Genomic DNA, 16,245 nt, shown 5'->3' with positions numbered 1-16,245 from the left:
ACTGAACTTTGATGTGGCAAGTTATCAAATGCTATAGAGACTATTAAAACCAAGTAGATAAGTTTGAAGTAGGGACCACAGCATGCCTATTACAGATCAAAGGCATCACAATGTGCCTCATTTATATACTATACAAAGGTATTGTATGAGCACATATATGATCATTTTTGAACAAGTATTATAGATTTAAACTGTATTTGTATTTTCTTGGGAGCTTTGGCCAACAAGCAATTTACCCCTTGGCATAATGGGAAATAAGTTTAATTAGATAGATCACATTCTTTTGGAACAGTGAAGCTATTCTGATTGGCGGTTGGTAACTAGTGGAGTGCTGCAGGGATCGGTGCTGGGGCCTCAGCTATTTACCATTTAATAGATGATCTGGAGGAGGGGGCTGAGTGTAGGGTGTCGAAATTTGCTGATGACACAGAGATGAGTGGAAAAGCAAATTGTGCGGAGGGTGTGAAAAGTCTGCAAAGGGATCTAGATGGGCTGAGCGAGTGGGCGAGGACCTGGCAGATGGAGTACAATGTTAGCAAATGTGAGGCTATCTACTTTGGCAGAAATAATAGTAGGAGGGATTACTATTTAAAGGGCGAAAAGCTGCAGCATGCTACGGTGCAGAGGGACCTGGGGGTCCTTGTGCATGAGTCGCAAAAACCCAGCCTGCAGGTGCAGCAGGTGATCAGGAAGGCGAATGGGATGCTGGCCTTTATAGCGAGGGGAATAGGATATAAAAGCAGGGAGGTCTTGCTGCAACTGTACAGGGCACTGGTGAGGCCGCAGCTGGAGTACTGTGTGCAGTTTTGGTCGCCGCACTTGCGCAAGGATATTTTGACCTTGGAGGGAGTGCAGAGGAGGTTCACTAGGCTGATTCTGGAGATGAGGGGGTTGGACTATGAAGAGAGACTAAATAGACTGGGTCTGTACTCGTTGGAGTTTAGAAGGATGAGGGGGGATCTTATCGAGACGTATAAGATAATGAAGGGGATGGATATGATAGAGGTAGAGAGATTCTTCCCGCTCAGAAAGGACAGCAGGACTAGAGGGCACAGCCTCAAGATAAGGGGGGTGCAGTTTAGAACGGAGTTGAGGAGGAACTTCTTCACTCAAAGGGTGGTGAATCTCTGGAATTCTCTGCCCGTTGAAGTGGTGGAGGCTACCTCGCTAAATATATTTAAGTCACAGGTAGATAGGTTTTTGGTAGGCAAGGGAATTAAGGGTTATGGGGAGAAAGCAGGAAAGTGGAAATGAGCCACTTCAGATCAGCCACGATCTTATTGAATGGCGGGGCAGGCTGGAAGGGCTAGATGGCCTACTCCTGCTCTTACTTCTTATGTTCTTATGGCACATATACCCTATTAGCAGGGGCAGGCCAGGTAGCTACAAATAACAAAGGTTATTGAAATGTATAGAAGGATTCAGCTCCTAGCTGTAATGAATAGACGTATTCAGCCTCCACTGATAAGGGGACAGAAAACAGACAGGGAAGGTGACTCCCTTCTCATTCCCAAGACTGTAGGTGTTAGGAGTGACCCTTGAACCTACTGGATTTGCATAGATAAGGTTACTAAGCAACAGGGGCAGGGGCAGAACCTCTGGGTTCAGTTGACCAATTAATTCCTAATTCTGCTAGAAGGTAGAATGTGATTGGCCAAAGTAAATAAAGTGTATTAATGTACTTGGACTGTCCAGCTTGGATGACGGTTGGGCAGGAGAATCAAATCTTCAGAAAAGTGTATCTTGTACTCATGTGATGTAAAAACTGCAGCAGGCGATGGTGCAGAGGGACCTCGGGGTCCTTGTGCATGAGTCGCAAAAACCCAGCTTGCAGGTGCAGCAGGTGGTCAGGAAGGCAAATGGGATGCTGGCCTTCATCGCGAGGGGGATTGAATATAAAAGTAGGGAGGTCTTGCTGCAGCTGTATAGGGCATTGGTGAGGCCGCAGCTGGAGTACTGTGTGCAGTTTTGGGCGCTGCACCTGCGCAAAGATATTTTGGCCTTGGAGGGAGTGCAGAGGAGGTTTACTAGGCTGATACCGGAGTTGAGGGGGTTGAGCTATGAGGAGAGGCTGAATAAACTGGGCTTGTACTCGTTAGAATTTAGAAGAATGAGGGGAGATCTCATTGAGACGTATAAGATGATGAATGGGATGGATAGGATAGAGGTGGAGAGACTCTTCCCGCTCAAAAAAGACAGTAGGACTAGGGGGCACAGCCTCAAGATAAAAGGGGGGCGGTTTAGAACGGAGTTGAGGAGGAACTTCTTCACTCAAAGGGTGGTGAATCTCTGGAATTCTCTGCCCGTTGAAGTGGTGGAGGCTGCCTCGCTAAATATTTTTAAGACGCGGGTTGATGGGCTTTTGATAAAAGAGGGGATTAAGGGTTATGGGGAGAAAGCGGGAAAGTGGAACTGAGCAGCGACAGATCAGCCATGATCTTATTGAATGGCGGGGCAGGCTCGAAGGGCTGGATGGCCTACTCCTGCTCCTATTTCTTATGTTCTTATGTTCTGTCCTTGGATAAAAGTGGATTGGCAGACCTGCTTCTCCCTATTTCAACTGACCATCCCTTCCCTTCAGCACTGCCTACTCATTGCACCTGGATTGTTAAAATATCTGCTGTACTGACTGCCTCAGAAGGTGATAATTTGACGAAAACTTACTGCTTTTCCCTGTCTGCCACAGGAAGTATGGTCTTGCTGGTGTGAGTTACTCCATTACTTAGATGTAGAAAACAACTGGTTAAAGACTCTGGAGGAGGTGTTGTATACCACAGAGAATGTACAAGACAGTCCTGAAGCTGTCAGTGAAGCTCTTGAGGTAAAGCGTTTGTTGAAAATTCAGATGCAGTTTGTTGCTTTGAATTAAATGCAAATATTTTCTATCCGGGATGTTACAATTAAGGATAACTCATTTAGGATGTATTTACACGACAGCTGGGGCATTAATGTGCTCTAGTTTTGCTTCATTCCAATTCTGCAGTTATATGTAAATATCTCCTGAATCTGGAGTTAGGACCCAACCAAGGCACTGGCAGTGAATGAAGCATGTCCTCTTGAAAGCCAACATGCATAGAATAAATGATAATTAAATAGGTTATTGCAGCGTAGTGTTTCAAATCTCTAATTAAAAATGTTACCTTGTTAAAGAAACATTTTTCCTTTTCTACTACCATTAACAGTGATTATATTTTAACTTGGAATATTATTGTGATCCATGTTTTTGAGCGAACATAGGCTGCAATGTTATGGCTGTTCACTCCGGTGGGATTTTCCCATCCTGCTGCAGTAAATGGGGATTTGGCTGGGCCCCAAATTCTCCGACCTCGCTGTAGCAGGAGCTTGGCATGAACGGACAGTAAGATTGTGTCCATAGTTTTTTGCACTTGCGGATGGTGCACCTGATGAACTTCATATAACAATTTGCTCTTTACAACTTAGAAAATGGCTTTTCTTTCTTCAATGCACCTGGAATGCAACAAGATTTTGCAGTGGTGTTGCTTTGGCTGTCGATGAGATGGTTAAAAATACTGCATTTATGAAATGTATTGGCACTTGAATACACTAAGTTCAAATTCTGTTTAGTATTTTTGGAAGTGTTTGTTAAATTGCCTCTGGCTAAAACAGTTCCCATGACTGCAGTTATTTGCTATTCTTAGTTCATTGACCTTTGACATGACTTGCCTGGGAGAATAATTTCAGTTACTTTGCTCTGTATTTTATTCTCCACCCATCAGTCCCTTGAGTCTGTGCTGCGCCATCCAGCAGATAATCGAACACAGATCCGTGAACTGGGCCAAACGTTGATTGATGGTGGAATTTTGGATGAACTTATAAGTGAAAAATTGGAAGTATTCAACACTCGATATGAAGGGCTCAGTCACCAGGTAGGAGGCAAGGTTGTCTTTCTCTGTTAATCTTAAAATGCCTTGATACAATTGCTTGTGTATTCATGAAATTTGGTGGCCATTGATGGAGGAACTTTTTACTCTGGATTCTGACCACGTTTTTTGTTGTAAATGGATAGACTGCAACAAATGAATAGAATTGCAAGTCTATTGGGCACCCATGGAGACATGTGGAATGTGACTGCCAGGTTGTGAGGATGCTAAAAATGAGTAACCCGTTGAGCTTCAAATCACCATTCAAGTCTTCCATCTTGGACAGCAAATCTATTTCCATGATTGCTACCTGAGATTCCATGTTCTTTTCTCCACATAATGCCGAAATTCTCTGGTCTCGCATGCCTTGCTACCGCTGCCAGTGAGAACGGAGAATTCGGTGCACAGCCAAATCTCTGTCCACAGCAGTGGGACTGGAGAATTTCAGCTGTGGGCGGGAATTCAGAGAATTCCAGCCAATATTTTTAAACATAGTGTAGTGCTAAGCTAATAAATCTTTTTAAAATTTTATATTGAGCAGATTGAAGCATTTTAAATAATAACAGATTCGGAGAGAAAAGTATTTCTGAATTTGGTTATGGAACTTATGTTGTCAATGGGTAAAATGATAATTTACCGTAAGCAAAAACTGAAAATGCTGGAACATCTCACAGGTCTGACAGCATCTGTAGAGAGAAAATAGAGCCAATGTTTCAAGACTGGATGATCCTTCATCAACATCCCACCCTCCCCCCTCCCCGAGGCCGACACTCTGTGGGGGCCTCAGTGGCCTTCCTTCATTCCAGTGGCGTTGAGTCATCAGCTCCCCGCAAGTAGGGAGCTATAATAAACCCTGTTGGAGTGAACCACTCCATATGTGTGTGTGTGTGTGTGTGTGTGTGTGTGTGTTTTTAGGGGGATGGGGAGAAGGGGGTGGCGTCCAATGGGGAGCCCACAAATCATCCTCTGCTCGAGTTTCCTGGCCCACTGCACCACAAAAGCAGCACAACAGACTGGGAAAATCACCACTTTATGAAGTCAGAACCTGGTCTGTTCATCCGTTTTCCACTGACACACTCCTCTCCTGTGATCACTAATCTTGATTTAAGTCAGTTGCATGTGATTTGGGCCATCACTCGCCTGTAGATGGATTTCAACCTGAAAACCTCCTTTTCTGTATCCTAGTTCCTCATGCTGGGATTATAAGCAACATCTTGCGAGATTTTCCAACTTGTGCACCAGATAATAAATGGGTCCTTTTCAGAGTGGAATGATGTAACTTGTGGACTATCACATGGATCAGTTCTTGGCCTACACTTGTTCGCTATTTACTTAATGACCTGGAGAAAGGAACAGAATGTAAGGTTTCCAAATTTGCTGATGATACAAAGATAGATGGAAGGGCCTTTTGTGAAGAGGCTATTCTGATTCTGCAACAGGATATGGAGGGTGGCACGGTAGCACAGTGGTTAGTTCTGCTGCTTCACAGCTCCAGGGTCCTGGGTTCGATTCCTGGCTCGGGTCACTGTCTGTGTGGAGTTTGCACATTCTCCTCGTGTCTACGTGGGTTTCTTCCGGGTACTCCGGTTTCCTCCCACAGTCCAAAGATGTGCGAGTTAGGTTGATTGGCCATGCTAAGAAATTGCCCCTTAGTGTCTAGGGATGTGTAGGTTAGAGGGATTAGTGGGTATAATGTGTAGGAATATGGGGGTAGAGCCTTGGGTGGGATTGTGTGCGGTGCAGACTCGATGGGCCGAAGGCCCTCTTTCTGCACTGTAGGGTTCTATGATTCTGTGATTGGGTTTCCTTGTAGTAGATTGTTATAGACCTCTCCTGTTTGTTTTTTAGGCTGTGAGCAGGCAGATCTCACTGGAGCAGCATTTACAAATGTCTCAAGAAAATGAACAGCGAATGCATGATCTGCAGGAGTCACTTGGATTGCTAGATAAACAGTTAACCTTGTATCTAACAGACCGCATAGATGCTTTACAGATGCCACAAGAAGCACAGGTTACAGAATTTTTTTTAATGTATATATTTAATGAAAGAACTTGGCACCACCCCACCCACCCCATGGCATTTTCTGGGTTACCCAACAATAACAATTTACGTTTATATATTGAATTTAATGAGTAGAATGTCCCAAGATGAGTTAAGGGACAAATAGCTGGCCAGCAAAATCTCCAGCCTATTCCCACACTGCAGCTCTTAGTTAGTAGGCAACAACATCTTAAAATATATATCCAAGTATTTTTGAAATGTTATGAGGGGTTCACCCTTTCAGGTAATGAGTTCCAGATCTACATCTCAGGGTGAAAAAAAATTTCAAAGTCACCTACCTCTTAGCCTAAATCGACAGCCCTTGGTGCTTGACCCCTCATCCAAGGAGGAAATTGGGCCATCCTATGCGCTCCGTCTAGACCCTTCATAATTTTATACACTTCAGTGGGCCTCCTGTTAGCATATTATATGCCAAGGAAAACTACTTTAGGTTTTCCAGTCTTTCCTCTTAACTAAAATTTTCCAGTTGGCTAGGCCAGCCACATCTTTGTTACAGCGTGGTGACAAGAACCCAATGCAATACTTAACTGTGGTCTAACTAGTGTTTCATACAGTTCCAGCATAGCCTTGCAGCTCTTATATTCAATGCCTTGGTTAATAAAGGCAAGTATTCTGTGTTCTGGCATTAAATGCTGGGCTTGTCAGTGACACCCATATCTCAAGAACAAATAAAAAGAAAATAAATGAATTCTTGATCACCCCAACTGTTCACCACCTTCAGGGATCTGTAGACAGACATAGTCTCTGAGGTCTCTCTGTTTCTCGACACTTTGGTCTTATACCATTTGTTGTGTCTTCCCATTTCTTGTTAACCTTTCTCAAATGCATTAGCTCACAGTTCTTCAGATTGTTTATCACTTCCCCACCTGACTAGTTCATTAAAATCTTACCACCGTCTCCAGTTTTCCTCTTCATTATCAATCACGTGCAATTTTTCTATCATCTGCAAACTTCTTAATCATAACCCCTGCGTTCAAATCAAGTACATTACGTCTACAGACTTTCCTTTATCCACAGCACATGTTACTGCTTCAAAGAACTCCAATAAGTTGGTCAGACCTTTTCGCTAAATATGCTGACTCTTTCTGCTTGCTTTGAGTTTTTCTAAATGCCTATCTATAACCTCCTAATCAATCAATTCTAACAACTTCCACCTGATAGACATCAAGCTAACTGGCCTATAGCTTCCTGTTTTCTGCCTCCCTCCCTTCTTGAACAGTGCGGTTATTTGTGCTACTTTCCAGGCTGATGGAATCTTTCCGGAATCTAGGGAATTTGAAAAATTAACAGCAGTGCATCTCCTACTTTAGCAAGGTCTTTGACAAGATACACCGTGATAGGTTGTTGCATAAGGTTAAATCTCACGGGATCCAGGTAGCTAAATGGATACAAAATTGGCGTGATGACAGAAGCCAGAGGGTTGTTTTTCAAACTGGAGACCTATGACCAGCGGTGTACCTCAGGGATCAGTGCTGGGTCCACTGTTATTTGTCATTTATATTAATGGTTTGGATGAGAATATAGCAGACGTGGTTAGTAAGTTTGCAGGTGATACCAAGATTAGTGGCATAGTGGACAGTGAAGAAAGTTATCTCAGATTGCAATGGGATCTTGATCAATTGGGCTAGTGGGTTGGCGAATGGCAGATGGAGTTTAATTTGGATAAATGCGAGATGATGCAATTTGGTAGATTGAACTAGGTCAGGACTTAGTCAGTTGGTGGTAGGTGTTAGAGAGAGTTACAGAATAAAGAGATCTAGGGTTCCAGGTTCATAGCTCCTTGAAAGTGGAGCCACAGAATGATGAAGAAGGCATTTGGCATGCTTGGTTTCATTGGTCAGAACATTGAATACAGGAGTTGGGACGTCTTGTTGAAGTTATACAAGACATTAGTCAGGGCACACTTGGAATAATGTGTACGGTTCTGGTCATCCTATTATAGAAAGGATATTATTAAACTAGAACGAGTGCAGAAGAGATTTACTAGGATGCTACTGGGACTTGATGATTTGGATTATAAGGAGAAGCTGGATGGACTGGGACTTTTTTCTCTGAAGTGTAGAAGGCTGAGGGGTGATCTTGTAGAGGTTTATAAAATAATGAGGGGCACAGATCAGTTAGATAGTCAGTATATTTTCCCAAAAGTAGGGGAGTCTAAAACTAGAGGGCATAGTTTTAAGGTGAGAGGGGAGAGATACAAAAGGGTCCAGTGAGGCAGTCTTCTCACACAGAGGGTGTGAGTGTCTGGAACAAGCTGCCAAAGATAGTAGTAGAAGTTTGCCTTGTAAAAAGTGTTTAGACATTTTCTTGGGTAAGATGAGTATAGAGGGATATGGGCCAAATACAGGCAATTGGGATTAGTTTAGGGGTTTTAAAAAAGGGACAAGTTGGGTCGAAGGGCTTGTTTCCATGTTGTAAACCTCTATGACTCTTTGACTCTGATCTCATTAGCTACCTCTTTTAAGATGCTAGGATGAAGTCCATCAGGACCTGGAGACTTGGCAGACTGCAGATCCATCAGTATTTTTAGCACTGGGAACATAAGATTAGGAGTAGGCCATTCAGTCGATTGTGTCTGTTCTGCCATTTAATGAGATCATGGTTGATCTGTGGCCTAATTCCATACACCTGTCTTATATCCCTTTAATACCTGTGATTAACAAAAATCTAGATTTAAAGATAGCAACTGATCTAGCATCAGCTGTCATTTGTGGAAGAGAGTTCCAAACCTCTACCACCCTTGGCGAGTAGAAGTGCTTCCAAAATCTCTCCTGAGCATTCTGGCCCTAACTTTAAACTATGCCTCCTAGTTCTAGAATCTTCAACAGTGGAAATAGTTCATCTTTATCTGTCTTTTTCTGTTAGTATCAGATCACCCCTTAACCTTCTACATGCTGTGAAAACAAGTCTAATTTGTATAATCTCTCCTCATAATTAAACCCCTGAAGTCTAGGTATTATTCTTGTAGATCTATACTGCATTCCCTTGAAGGCCAGTATATCCTGGTGCCCAGATTTGTTGTATATCTGCAGCATAACTTCTTCCTTATCCAGTCTTCTAGATATAAAGGCCAACATTCCATTAGACTTGTTGATTATTTTCTGCAACTGTTTGTGGTACTTTAAAGATGTATGCACTGAACCCACAAATCTCTTTGGACTTCTACTGCTTCCCTAGTGATTGTAGTTTCACCCAATTGTGCTCTCCCATTCACCACCTGATTTACAGCTATTACTGGAATGTTTCTTGTACACTTCATGGTGAAGACAGAAGCAAAATATTTGTTCCTTTCATCCACCAGTTCCTTATTATTTACGTTAACTGCCCATTGTCAGTCTAGAGGACCAATATCACTAATTTTTTCCTTTATAAATACCTAGTGTAGACTGTCCCAATGGTAGAGCCCCCACTTCCCAGTACTAGTGCTGCGCCCCAGAAACCAGGACCCACTGTTAGAATTGTTTGTGGATAATTGCAGTGATCAGGTGCATGCACCATTCCACACATAATGAAGTATCCCATGCTCACATGCAATAAGGCTTGGACAATATTCAAATTTTGCTGATGAGTAGTAAGTAATATTTGTGCCAAAAAATACCTTGTAATACTTATCTTGAACAAGAGTGCCCAACCACCTTCCCATAATATTCATTGGTGTTAGCACTGTCTTAATTTTTCACTATCAATATCGGTTATCTTGAAATTGAGTTTGTGTCTGTATATGCCCTGTTTGTGAACCCAACTTCCACTCACCTAATGAAGGAGCAGCGCTCTGAAAGCTCACGCTACCAAATAAACTTGTTAGACTTTAACCTGGTGTTGTGAGACTTCTTACTATATCCTTGTAGTCATCATTGATCAGAAACTCAATTGGTCACAAAAGAGCGATCAGCTTGTGTCCAGAGAAATTGTGTACCATCCAAGTTTATGAATACTCAGTTTAACTGCATTAATCTAGATCTCAAGTTGTGATATTAGCCACCAAATATTGAACAAGGAAATTCAACAGGGTGATTCTTTGGAATATCTACTGTTAGGTTTCTCAACTTCGATTCAGTTACACCCATCTTATTCTTTGCCAGGTTCCAGGGAATGTAAACAACGTCAAATCGATGTGTAATGTTTTTATTGTAAATGGCAATACAGAACAACCTAAAACATTATTAATAATTTTGTTTTGTTGTTAACTCTGGATCCTTGTTCTCAATTGGAATGCAAACCTAAAGTTGACAAGAAAGCATCCCTGGCATCTCATAAATTGAAAGCATGCCGATTAGATGCTTGTGATTTAAGAGCAAAATATTGCACCAATGGCTTTCTGTAAGGAGGTTCACAGTATGACTTTTGACCTTGTCTTTCTTTCCATGTTATTCTTAGAAAATTAAAACTGAGATCGCAGCCCATGAAGCCAGTTTGGAGGAGATGAAGATGAAAAATGTGGGGGCCCTACCTTTATTAGATAACAAACCCTATTCTCGCGGTGGCACTCAGTTAGATTTACTTCAGGTATGAGTGGATTTGATTGAAGACTGAGTGACTTTAAATACTGTGTTTTGGAATGGGAGGCCCGGTGGGTGAGAGGGGAGATAGCGTGCTGAGGGAATAGATGGGAGTACTGTATGGGAGATGGGGAGAATGTAGGGGGCTGGCATGGGAGAGATGGAAAGGGTAGTGTGGGGCAAATTAAATGATATAGGATGGAGGAGATGGGATAATGTGGTGTATGTGAAGGGTGACGTGGGAAGGATGAGCTGAGAGGGAGGGGAATGGCACCGATAGTGTCATGGAAAGTATGGAATGGGGTTGGCGTGGGAGAAAACTAATATAAGAGGGATGGAGGCAATGATGAAATTGGATGTGTGTCAGTTTGACTGCTAATAGTTTGCGGATCTCTGCTTGCACATACTTGTTATATAAGGCCTCTGTTGTTTCAGATTTGTTTGTACCGGTGTGAGCATTGCCCACTTTCTCATATACCCCAACAGTAACGAAAATCAATTAGAGCTTGCTTAAACTGGCCATCTGTATCTGCAACGCTGAATTCAAAAACTGGACAAAGCAGAACTTCTAATCCAGATGGTTTTCTACTTAGAAGATCAGAAAGCTCTTTGGGGTATAACGTGCATATCATGGACCAGGAGTGTTTTCTAGGAGTGACTTCTTGATTGTACCCTGTGATCATTATCTTTTTCAAAAGAAGTCTAGAGTTTTAATTTGATTATTGATGAAAAAAGAGACATCCAGTCTAAGCTTTGCACTTACATTCATCAGGACAGTAATTCATACAGCATGAACCATAGCGGAGTAGTGGTAGTGGTGCAGTGGTATTGTCACCGGATTAGTAATGCTGTGGGAACCCAGATTCAAATCTCATCAGGGCAGATGAAGAAATTTGAATTCAGTAAAAATCTGGAATTAATGTCTGATGATGACCAGTAAACTGGGTAAACCATTAAACCCAGGGACCTGGATTCAATTCAGGCTTTGGGTGATTGTCTGTGTGGCGTTTGCATATTCCCACTGTGTCCAAGTGGGTTTTTTCCATGTGCTCCAGTTTCATCCCAAGTCCAAAGATGTGCAAGTTAGATAGATTAGCCATGATAAAAATGTCTGTAGGGTTACAGGGAGAGGCCCTGGGTAAAGTACTTTGTCGGAGAGCTGGTACAAACCTGATGGGCCAGATAGCCTCCTTTTGCACTGCGGGATTCTATCATTCTACGAAAAGAGGGTGTAAGTGGTTGGTAGTCACCACCCCTCGTGCATTCCCTCGGGCAGCACCTCTACCAATCAAGGTCCACTTGCCAATGAATCAGTATCCTCTTCCCTTGGAGAATAAATTGTTGTTCTCTTTGTGATCTGGTATTCTTCTGATTCTGTTCTGATGAGTGCAAGATGAAAAGCTTCGCCAGCATGTTTATTTTTCAGCAATTCTCGTGTTCTGTACTACTGAGCTACTATTTAATTTGATCCTTAATTTTGTCTCCCGTCAGCTTTTCTCAACTTTATTAATTTTCTACACACTTAATCACCAGGGCCTTGCTGTCTCTAATCTAGAATTTTAATTGATTCAAATTGAGGATCAGGATTCCATTTGTGAAACATTTGTGCTTCGGTTCTCGGTTGAAATAAGTTTGTATATTTTGCAGTTCTGGTTTGTATGAATGTTGATATTTTCAGCTACTAATACACCTGTAATCTGTTTCTTATTTGTGTATATCTCTGTCTCCCTGTATCTTTTCCTATAGGGCTTTGCTGCACTGAGGATTCTAACCGGTAGTTTGGGTTTTCATTTTATTCTTGTTTGTCTTTGCCTTTACACGTGTGCTTTTGTATACATTGCACTTCTCAATATTGTAATAGCCTGGGTTTATAAAGCTTTTGGTTGTTATGGGCTACAAATATATGTGCCGTGAGGTTCCATATTTAATTTAAATCTACCACCCTGTTAATTTGCATATACCTCAATTTGCTGATTTATTTTTTCTGTGCTTTTTTTTAGATTGCTATATAGACTTTTGCATAAACTAATAAAGTTTAAGACATCATTCAGCATGTCAGCCTTTATTACTTTGACATTTTGTATCATTGACAGAGGAAACTTCGAGAAGTGTCAACAAAGTTTCAGCTTTTCCAGAAACCAGCAAATTTTGAGCAGCGTATGCTAGATTGTAAAAGTGTTTTGGATGGTGTGAAAGCAGAACTGCACGTGTTGGACATGAGAAGTGTTGAGCCTGATGAAATACAGCCCCAATTGGATAATTGTATGGTGAGGATCATGACATATAGAGCTGAAATAGGCCAATTAGCTCATCAAGTCTGTTCCTGTACAAAGCAGAAAAATATCATCAGGCCTATCAAAGTACAATGCAACTATGTTCACCAGTTATCCAGTCCATAACATGGGATCTGGCAGAGACTTAAAAAAATAATGTGAGGAGTTTCAAATGGTGTGAGATTGCAAAGTTGAGCAACCAGCAATAATGAACATTTATATAGCTTTCACCTCAGTTAAATATCCCAAGGTGGTTCATGGGAACGTAATGAGGCAAACATTGAAATTGACAAAATGCTTGATTGAAGAGTTAAGTTTTAAAGAGTGCCCCAAACAGAGGTTTGGAGAGAACAGCTGAAACTTTGTGACTGTTTTGGTCTACTCTGATAGCTGTTCTACACAAACTGAGATTTTTTTTGACTCTGTCATGCTTCCCAATTAATTATTTACTTTTGAATCACGTTTTGTTGAAATATAGGAACAGAAATTTTATGGTACAAAAGGAGACCACTCACTCCATCCTGTCCTGCTGGCTGAGGGATAGCTATCCATCATAAGGCCACTTTTCAGCTGCTGCTCAAAGCTTTATGGATCAGAGCATTTCCAGTGTATGTTAAAGCATATTTGAAATGATTTGAAGGTTTCTGTTATACCATCTTTCATATAGTGAGTTCCAGACCCCCACTGCCCTCATGGTGAAAAATGTTCCCCTCAATTCACCTCGTAAGCCTCATGCCAATTACTGATTATTTATCTCACTGCTAGGTCCTTATTATCCATTGTACTTCAACCTCTCGATTATATAGACCTCAACTAAAATTCCCGTTAGACTCCTCTATTGCAAAGAAAACAATTACAGGCTATCCATCTTTCCTCGTAGCATGCTATGTTGAGACTAGAACTATATGGAGGACTCAATGGGTATGATCTAGTGGCCATTACAGAAACGTGGTTGTGGGATGACCGGGACTGGGAACTGAATATCCAGGAGTATCAGACATTTAGGAAGGATAGACAGGAAGAAAAAGGAGGTGGGGTAGCTCTGTTAATAAAGGATATCAGGGCGGCAGTGAGACACGATATAGACTCCAAGGAGCAAAATGTGGAATTGTTGTGGGTGGAGATAAGGAATAGTAAGGGGAGAAAGTCACTGGTAGGTGTGGTCTATAGGCCCCCAAATAATAACTTTGAGGTGGGGCAGGCTATAAACAAGCAAATAATGGATGCGTGCAAAAACGGAACAGCAATAATCTGGGGGATTTTAACCTGCATATTGATCGGTTGACTCAAGTCAGACGTGGTGGACTTGAGGAAGAGTTCTTAGAATGCTGTCGGGATAGTTTCCTTGAACAGTATGTTACAGAACCTACGAAGGAGCAAGTTATCTTAGATCCAGTATTGTGTAACGAGGCAGGTAGAATTAGGGATCCTCTTGTGAGGTATCCTCTTGGGATGGGTGATCACAATATAGTTGAAATTCTGATACAGATGGAGGGTGAGAAAGTAGGGTCCCAAACCAGTGTCCTCTGTTTGAACAGAGGGGAGTATGATAGGCTGAGAGAGGAATTGGCTAATGTAGACTGGGGGCGCCGACTGGTTGGTAGGACAGCTGAGGAACAGTGGAGGATTTTTAAAGACTTTTTTTTCAGCAAAGATATATTGTGGTGATAAAGAAGGACTGTAAGAAAAGGGATACCCAGCTGCGGATAATGAAGAAAATAAAGGAGAGTATTAAATTAAAAACCGATGCGTACAGAGCAGCCAAAAATAGTGGGGTATTAGAAGATTGGGAACGCTTTAAAAACAAACAAAGAATGACTAAGAAAGCGATAAAGAAAGGAAAGCTAGAGTATGAAAGAAACTAAACTAGCTCTAAATATAAAAAAAAGTAAAAGTTTTTACAAATATATAAAGAGGAAGAGAGTGGCTAGAGTGAATGTTGGACCCTTGGAGGATGAGAGGGGGGATTTAATGGTAGGAAATGGCTGAGACTTTAAATAAGTTTTTTGTGTCGGTCTTCACAGAGGAGGACACAAATAGCTTACCAAATATTAAAGATAGAAGGTTGGTAGGAGATGAGGTCCTTAATACAATTACTGTTACAAAAGTGGTAGTGCTTGGTAGACTAATGGGACTGAAGGTAGACAAGTCCCCGGGACCGGATGGAATGCACCCCAGGGTACTGAAAGAAATGGCAGAAGTAATAGCAGATGCGTTAGTAGTTATTTATCAAAATTCGCGGGACTCTGGGGAAGTGCCGGCGGATTGGAAAACAGCTACTGTTACGCCGCTGTTTAAAAAAGGTAGTAGACAAAAGGCGGGTAACTACAGGCCGGTTAGCTTAACGTCAGTAGTTGGGAAAATGCTAGAATTCATCATTAAAGAAGAAATAGCAGGACACCTGGAAAAGAACATTTCGATCAAGCAGACGCAGCATGGATTCATGAAGGGAAAGTCGTGTTTGACAGATTTACTGGATTTTTATGAGGATGTGACTAGTGCAGTAGACAGAGGGGAACCGGTGGATGTGGTGTTTTTAAGATTTCCAGAAGGCATTCGATAAGGTGCCTCACAAAAGGTTGCTGCAGAAGGTTAGGGTACATGGAGTTGGGGATTGGCTATCTAACAGGAAGCAGAGAGTTGGAATAAATGGGTGCTTTTCCAATTGGCAGTTGATGACTAGTGGTATGCCAAAGGAATCGATGCTGGGGCCTCAACTGTTTACCATATACATAGACGATCTGGAGGACAGGATCGAGTGTAGGGTAACAAAGTTTGCTGATGACACAAAGATGAGTGGGAAAGCGAATTGCGTGGAGGACGCGGAAAGTCTGCAGAGAGATTTGGACAGGCTGAGTGAGTGGGCGAAGACCTGACAGATGGAGTATAACATTGGCAAATGTGAGGTTATCCACTTTGGAAGAAATAATAGTAGGATGGAATATTATTTAAATGGTGAAAAGTTGCAGCATGCTACTGTGCAGAAGGACCTGGGGGTCCTTGTGCACGAATTGTAAAACTCAGTATATAGGTGCAGCAGGTGATCAAGAAGGCGAATGGAATGTTGGCCTTTATAGCGACGGGGATAGAATATAAAAGCAGGGAGGTCTTGCTGCAACTGTACAAGGCACTGGTGAGGCCGCAACTGGAGTACTGTGTGCAATTTTGGTCCCCTTATTTGCAAAGGAGGGAGTACAGAGAAAGTTCACCAGGTTGATACTGGAGGTGAGGGGGTAGTTTATGAGGAGAAATTGAGTCGATTGGGCCTGTACTCGTTGGAATTTAGAAGGCTGAGGGGGGGAATCTTATAGAAACGTGTAAGATAATGAAGGGGCTAGACAGGGTAGAGGTAGAGAGATTCTTTCCACTTAGAAAGGAAGCCAGAACTAGAGGGCACAGCCTCAAAATAAGGGGGGGAGGAACTTCTTCTCAGAAGGTAGTGAATCACTGGAATTCTCTGCCCATTGAAGTGGTGGAGGCTACCTCCTTGAATATGTTTAAGTCATGGGTGGATAGATTTCTGATCGATAA

At 42.1% G+C, this 16,245-nt stretch overlaps 1 protein-coding gene across 5 annotated transcripts in view; it reads left to right on the top strand.

Annotated features, from left to right (window-relative positions):
* Nucleotides 1-16,245, top strand: part of utrn (utrophin) — a 517,764-nt gene that overhangs the window by 157,272 nt on the left and 344,247 nt on the right. For 4 of the 5 annotated variants that reach the window (XM_080199921.1, XM_080199919.1, XM_080199918.1 and 1 more), the window contains exons 28-32: nt 2,687-2,821; nt 3,738-3,887; nt 5,730-5,891; nt 10,320-10,448; nt 12,535-12,708. In XM_080199921.1, the coding sequence (XP_080056047.1) occupies nt 2,687-2,821; nt 3,738-3,887; nt 5,730-5,891; nt 10,320-10,448; nt 12,535-12,708 (750 nt within the window). The remainder of the gene's footprint in view (nt 1-2,686; nt 2,822-3,737; nt 3,888-5,729; nt 5,892-10,319; nt 10,449-12,534; nt 12,709-16,245) is intronic. The other variant, XM_080199920.1, reaches the window with a different exon arrangement.

The sequence above is a fragment of the Carcharhinus amblyrhynchos genome, chromosome 12, assembly GCF_965287045.1.
Source record: "Carcharhinus amblyrhynchos chromosome 12, sCarAmb.v2.hapA, whole genome shotgun sequence".
NCBI lineage: Eukaryota > Metazoa > Chordata > Chondrichthyes > Carcharhiniformes > Carcharhinidae > Carcharhinus > Carcharhinus amblyrhynchos.
The sequence above is the reverse complement of the archived record's forward strand: the minus strand, read 5'-3'. Positions and strand labels throughout refer to the sequence as shown.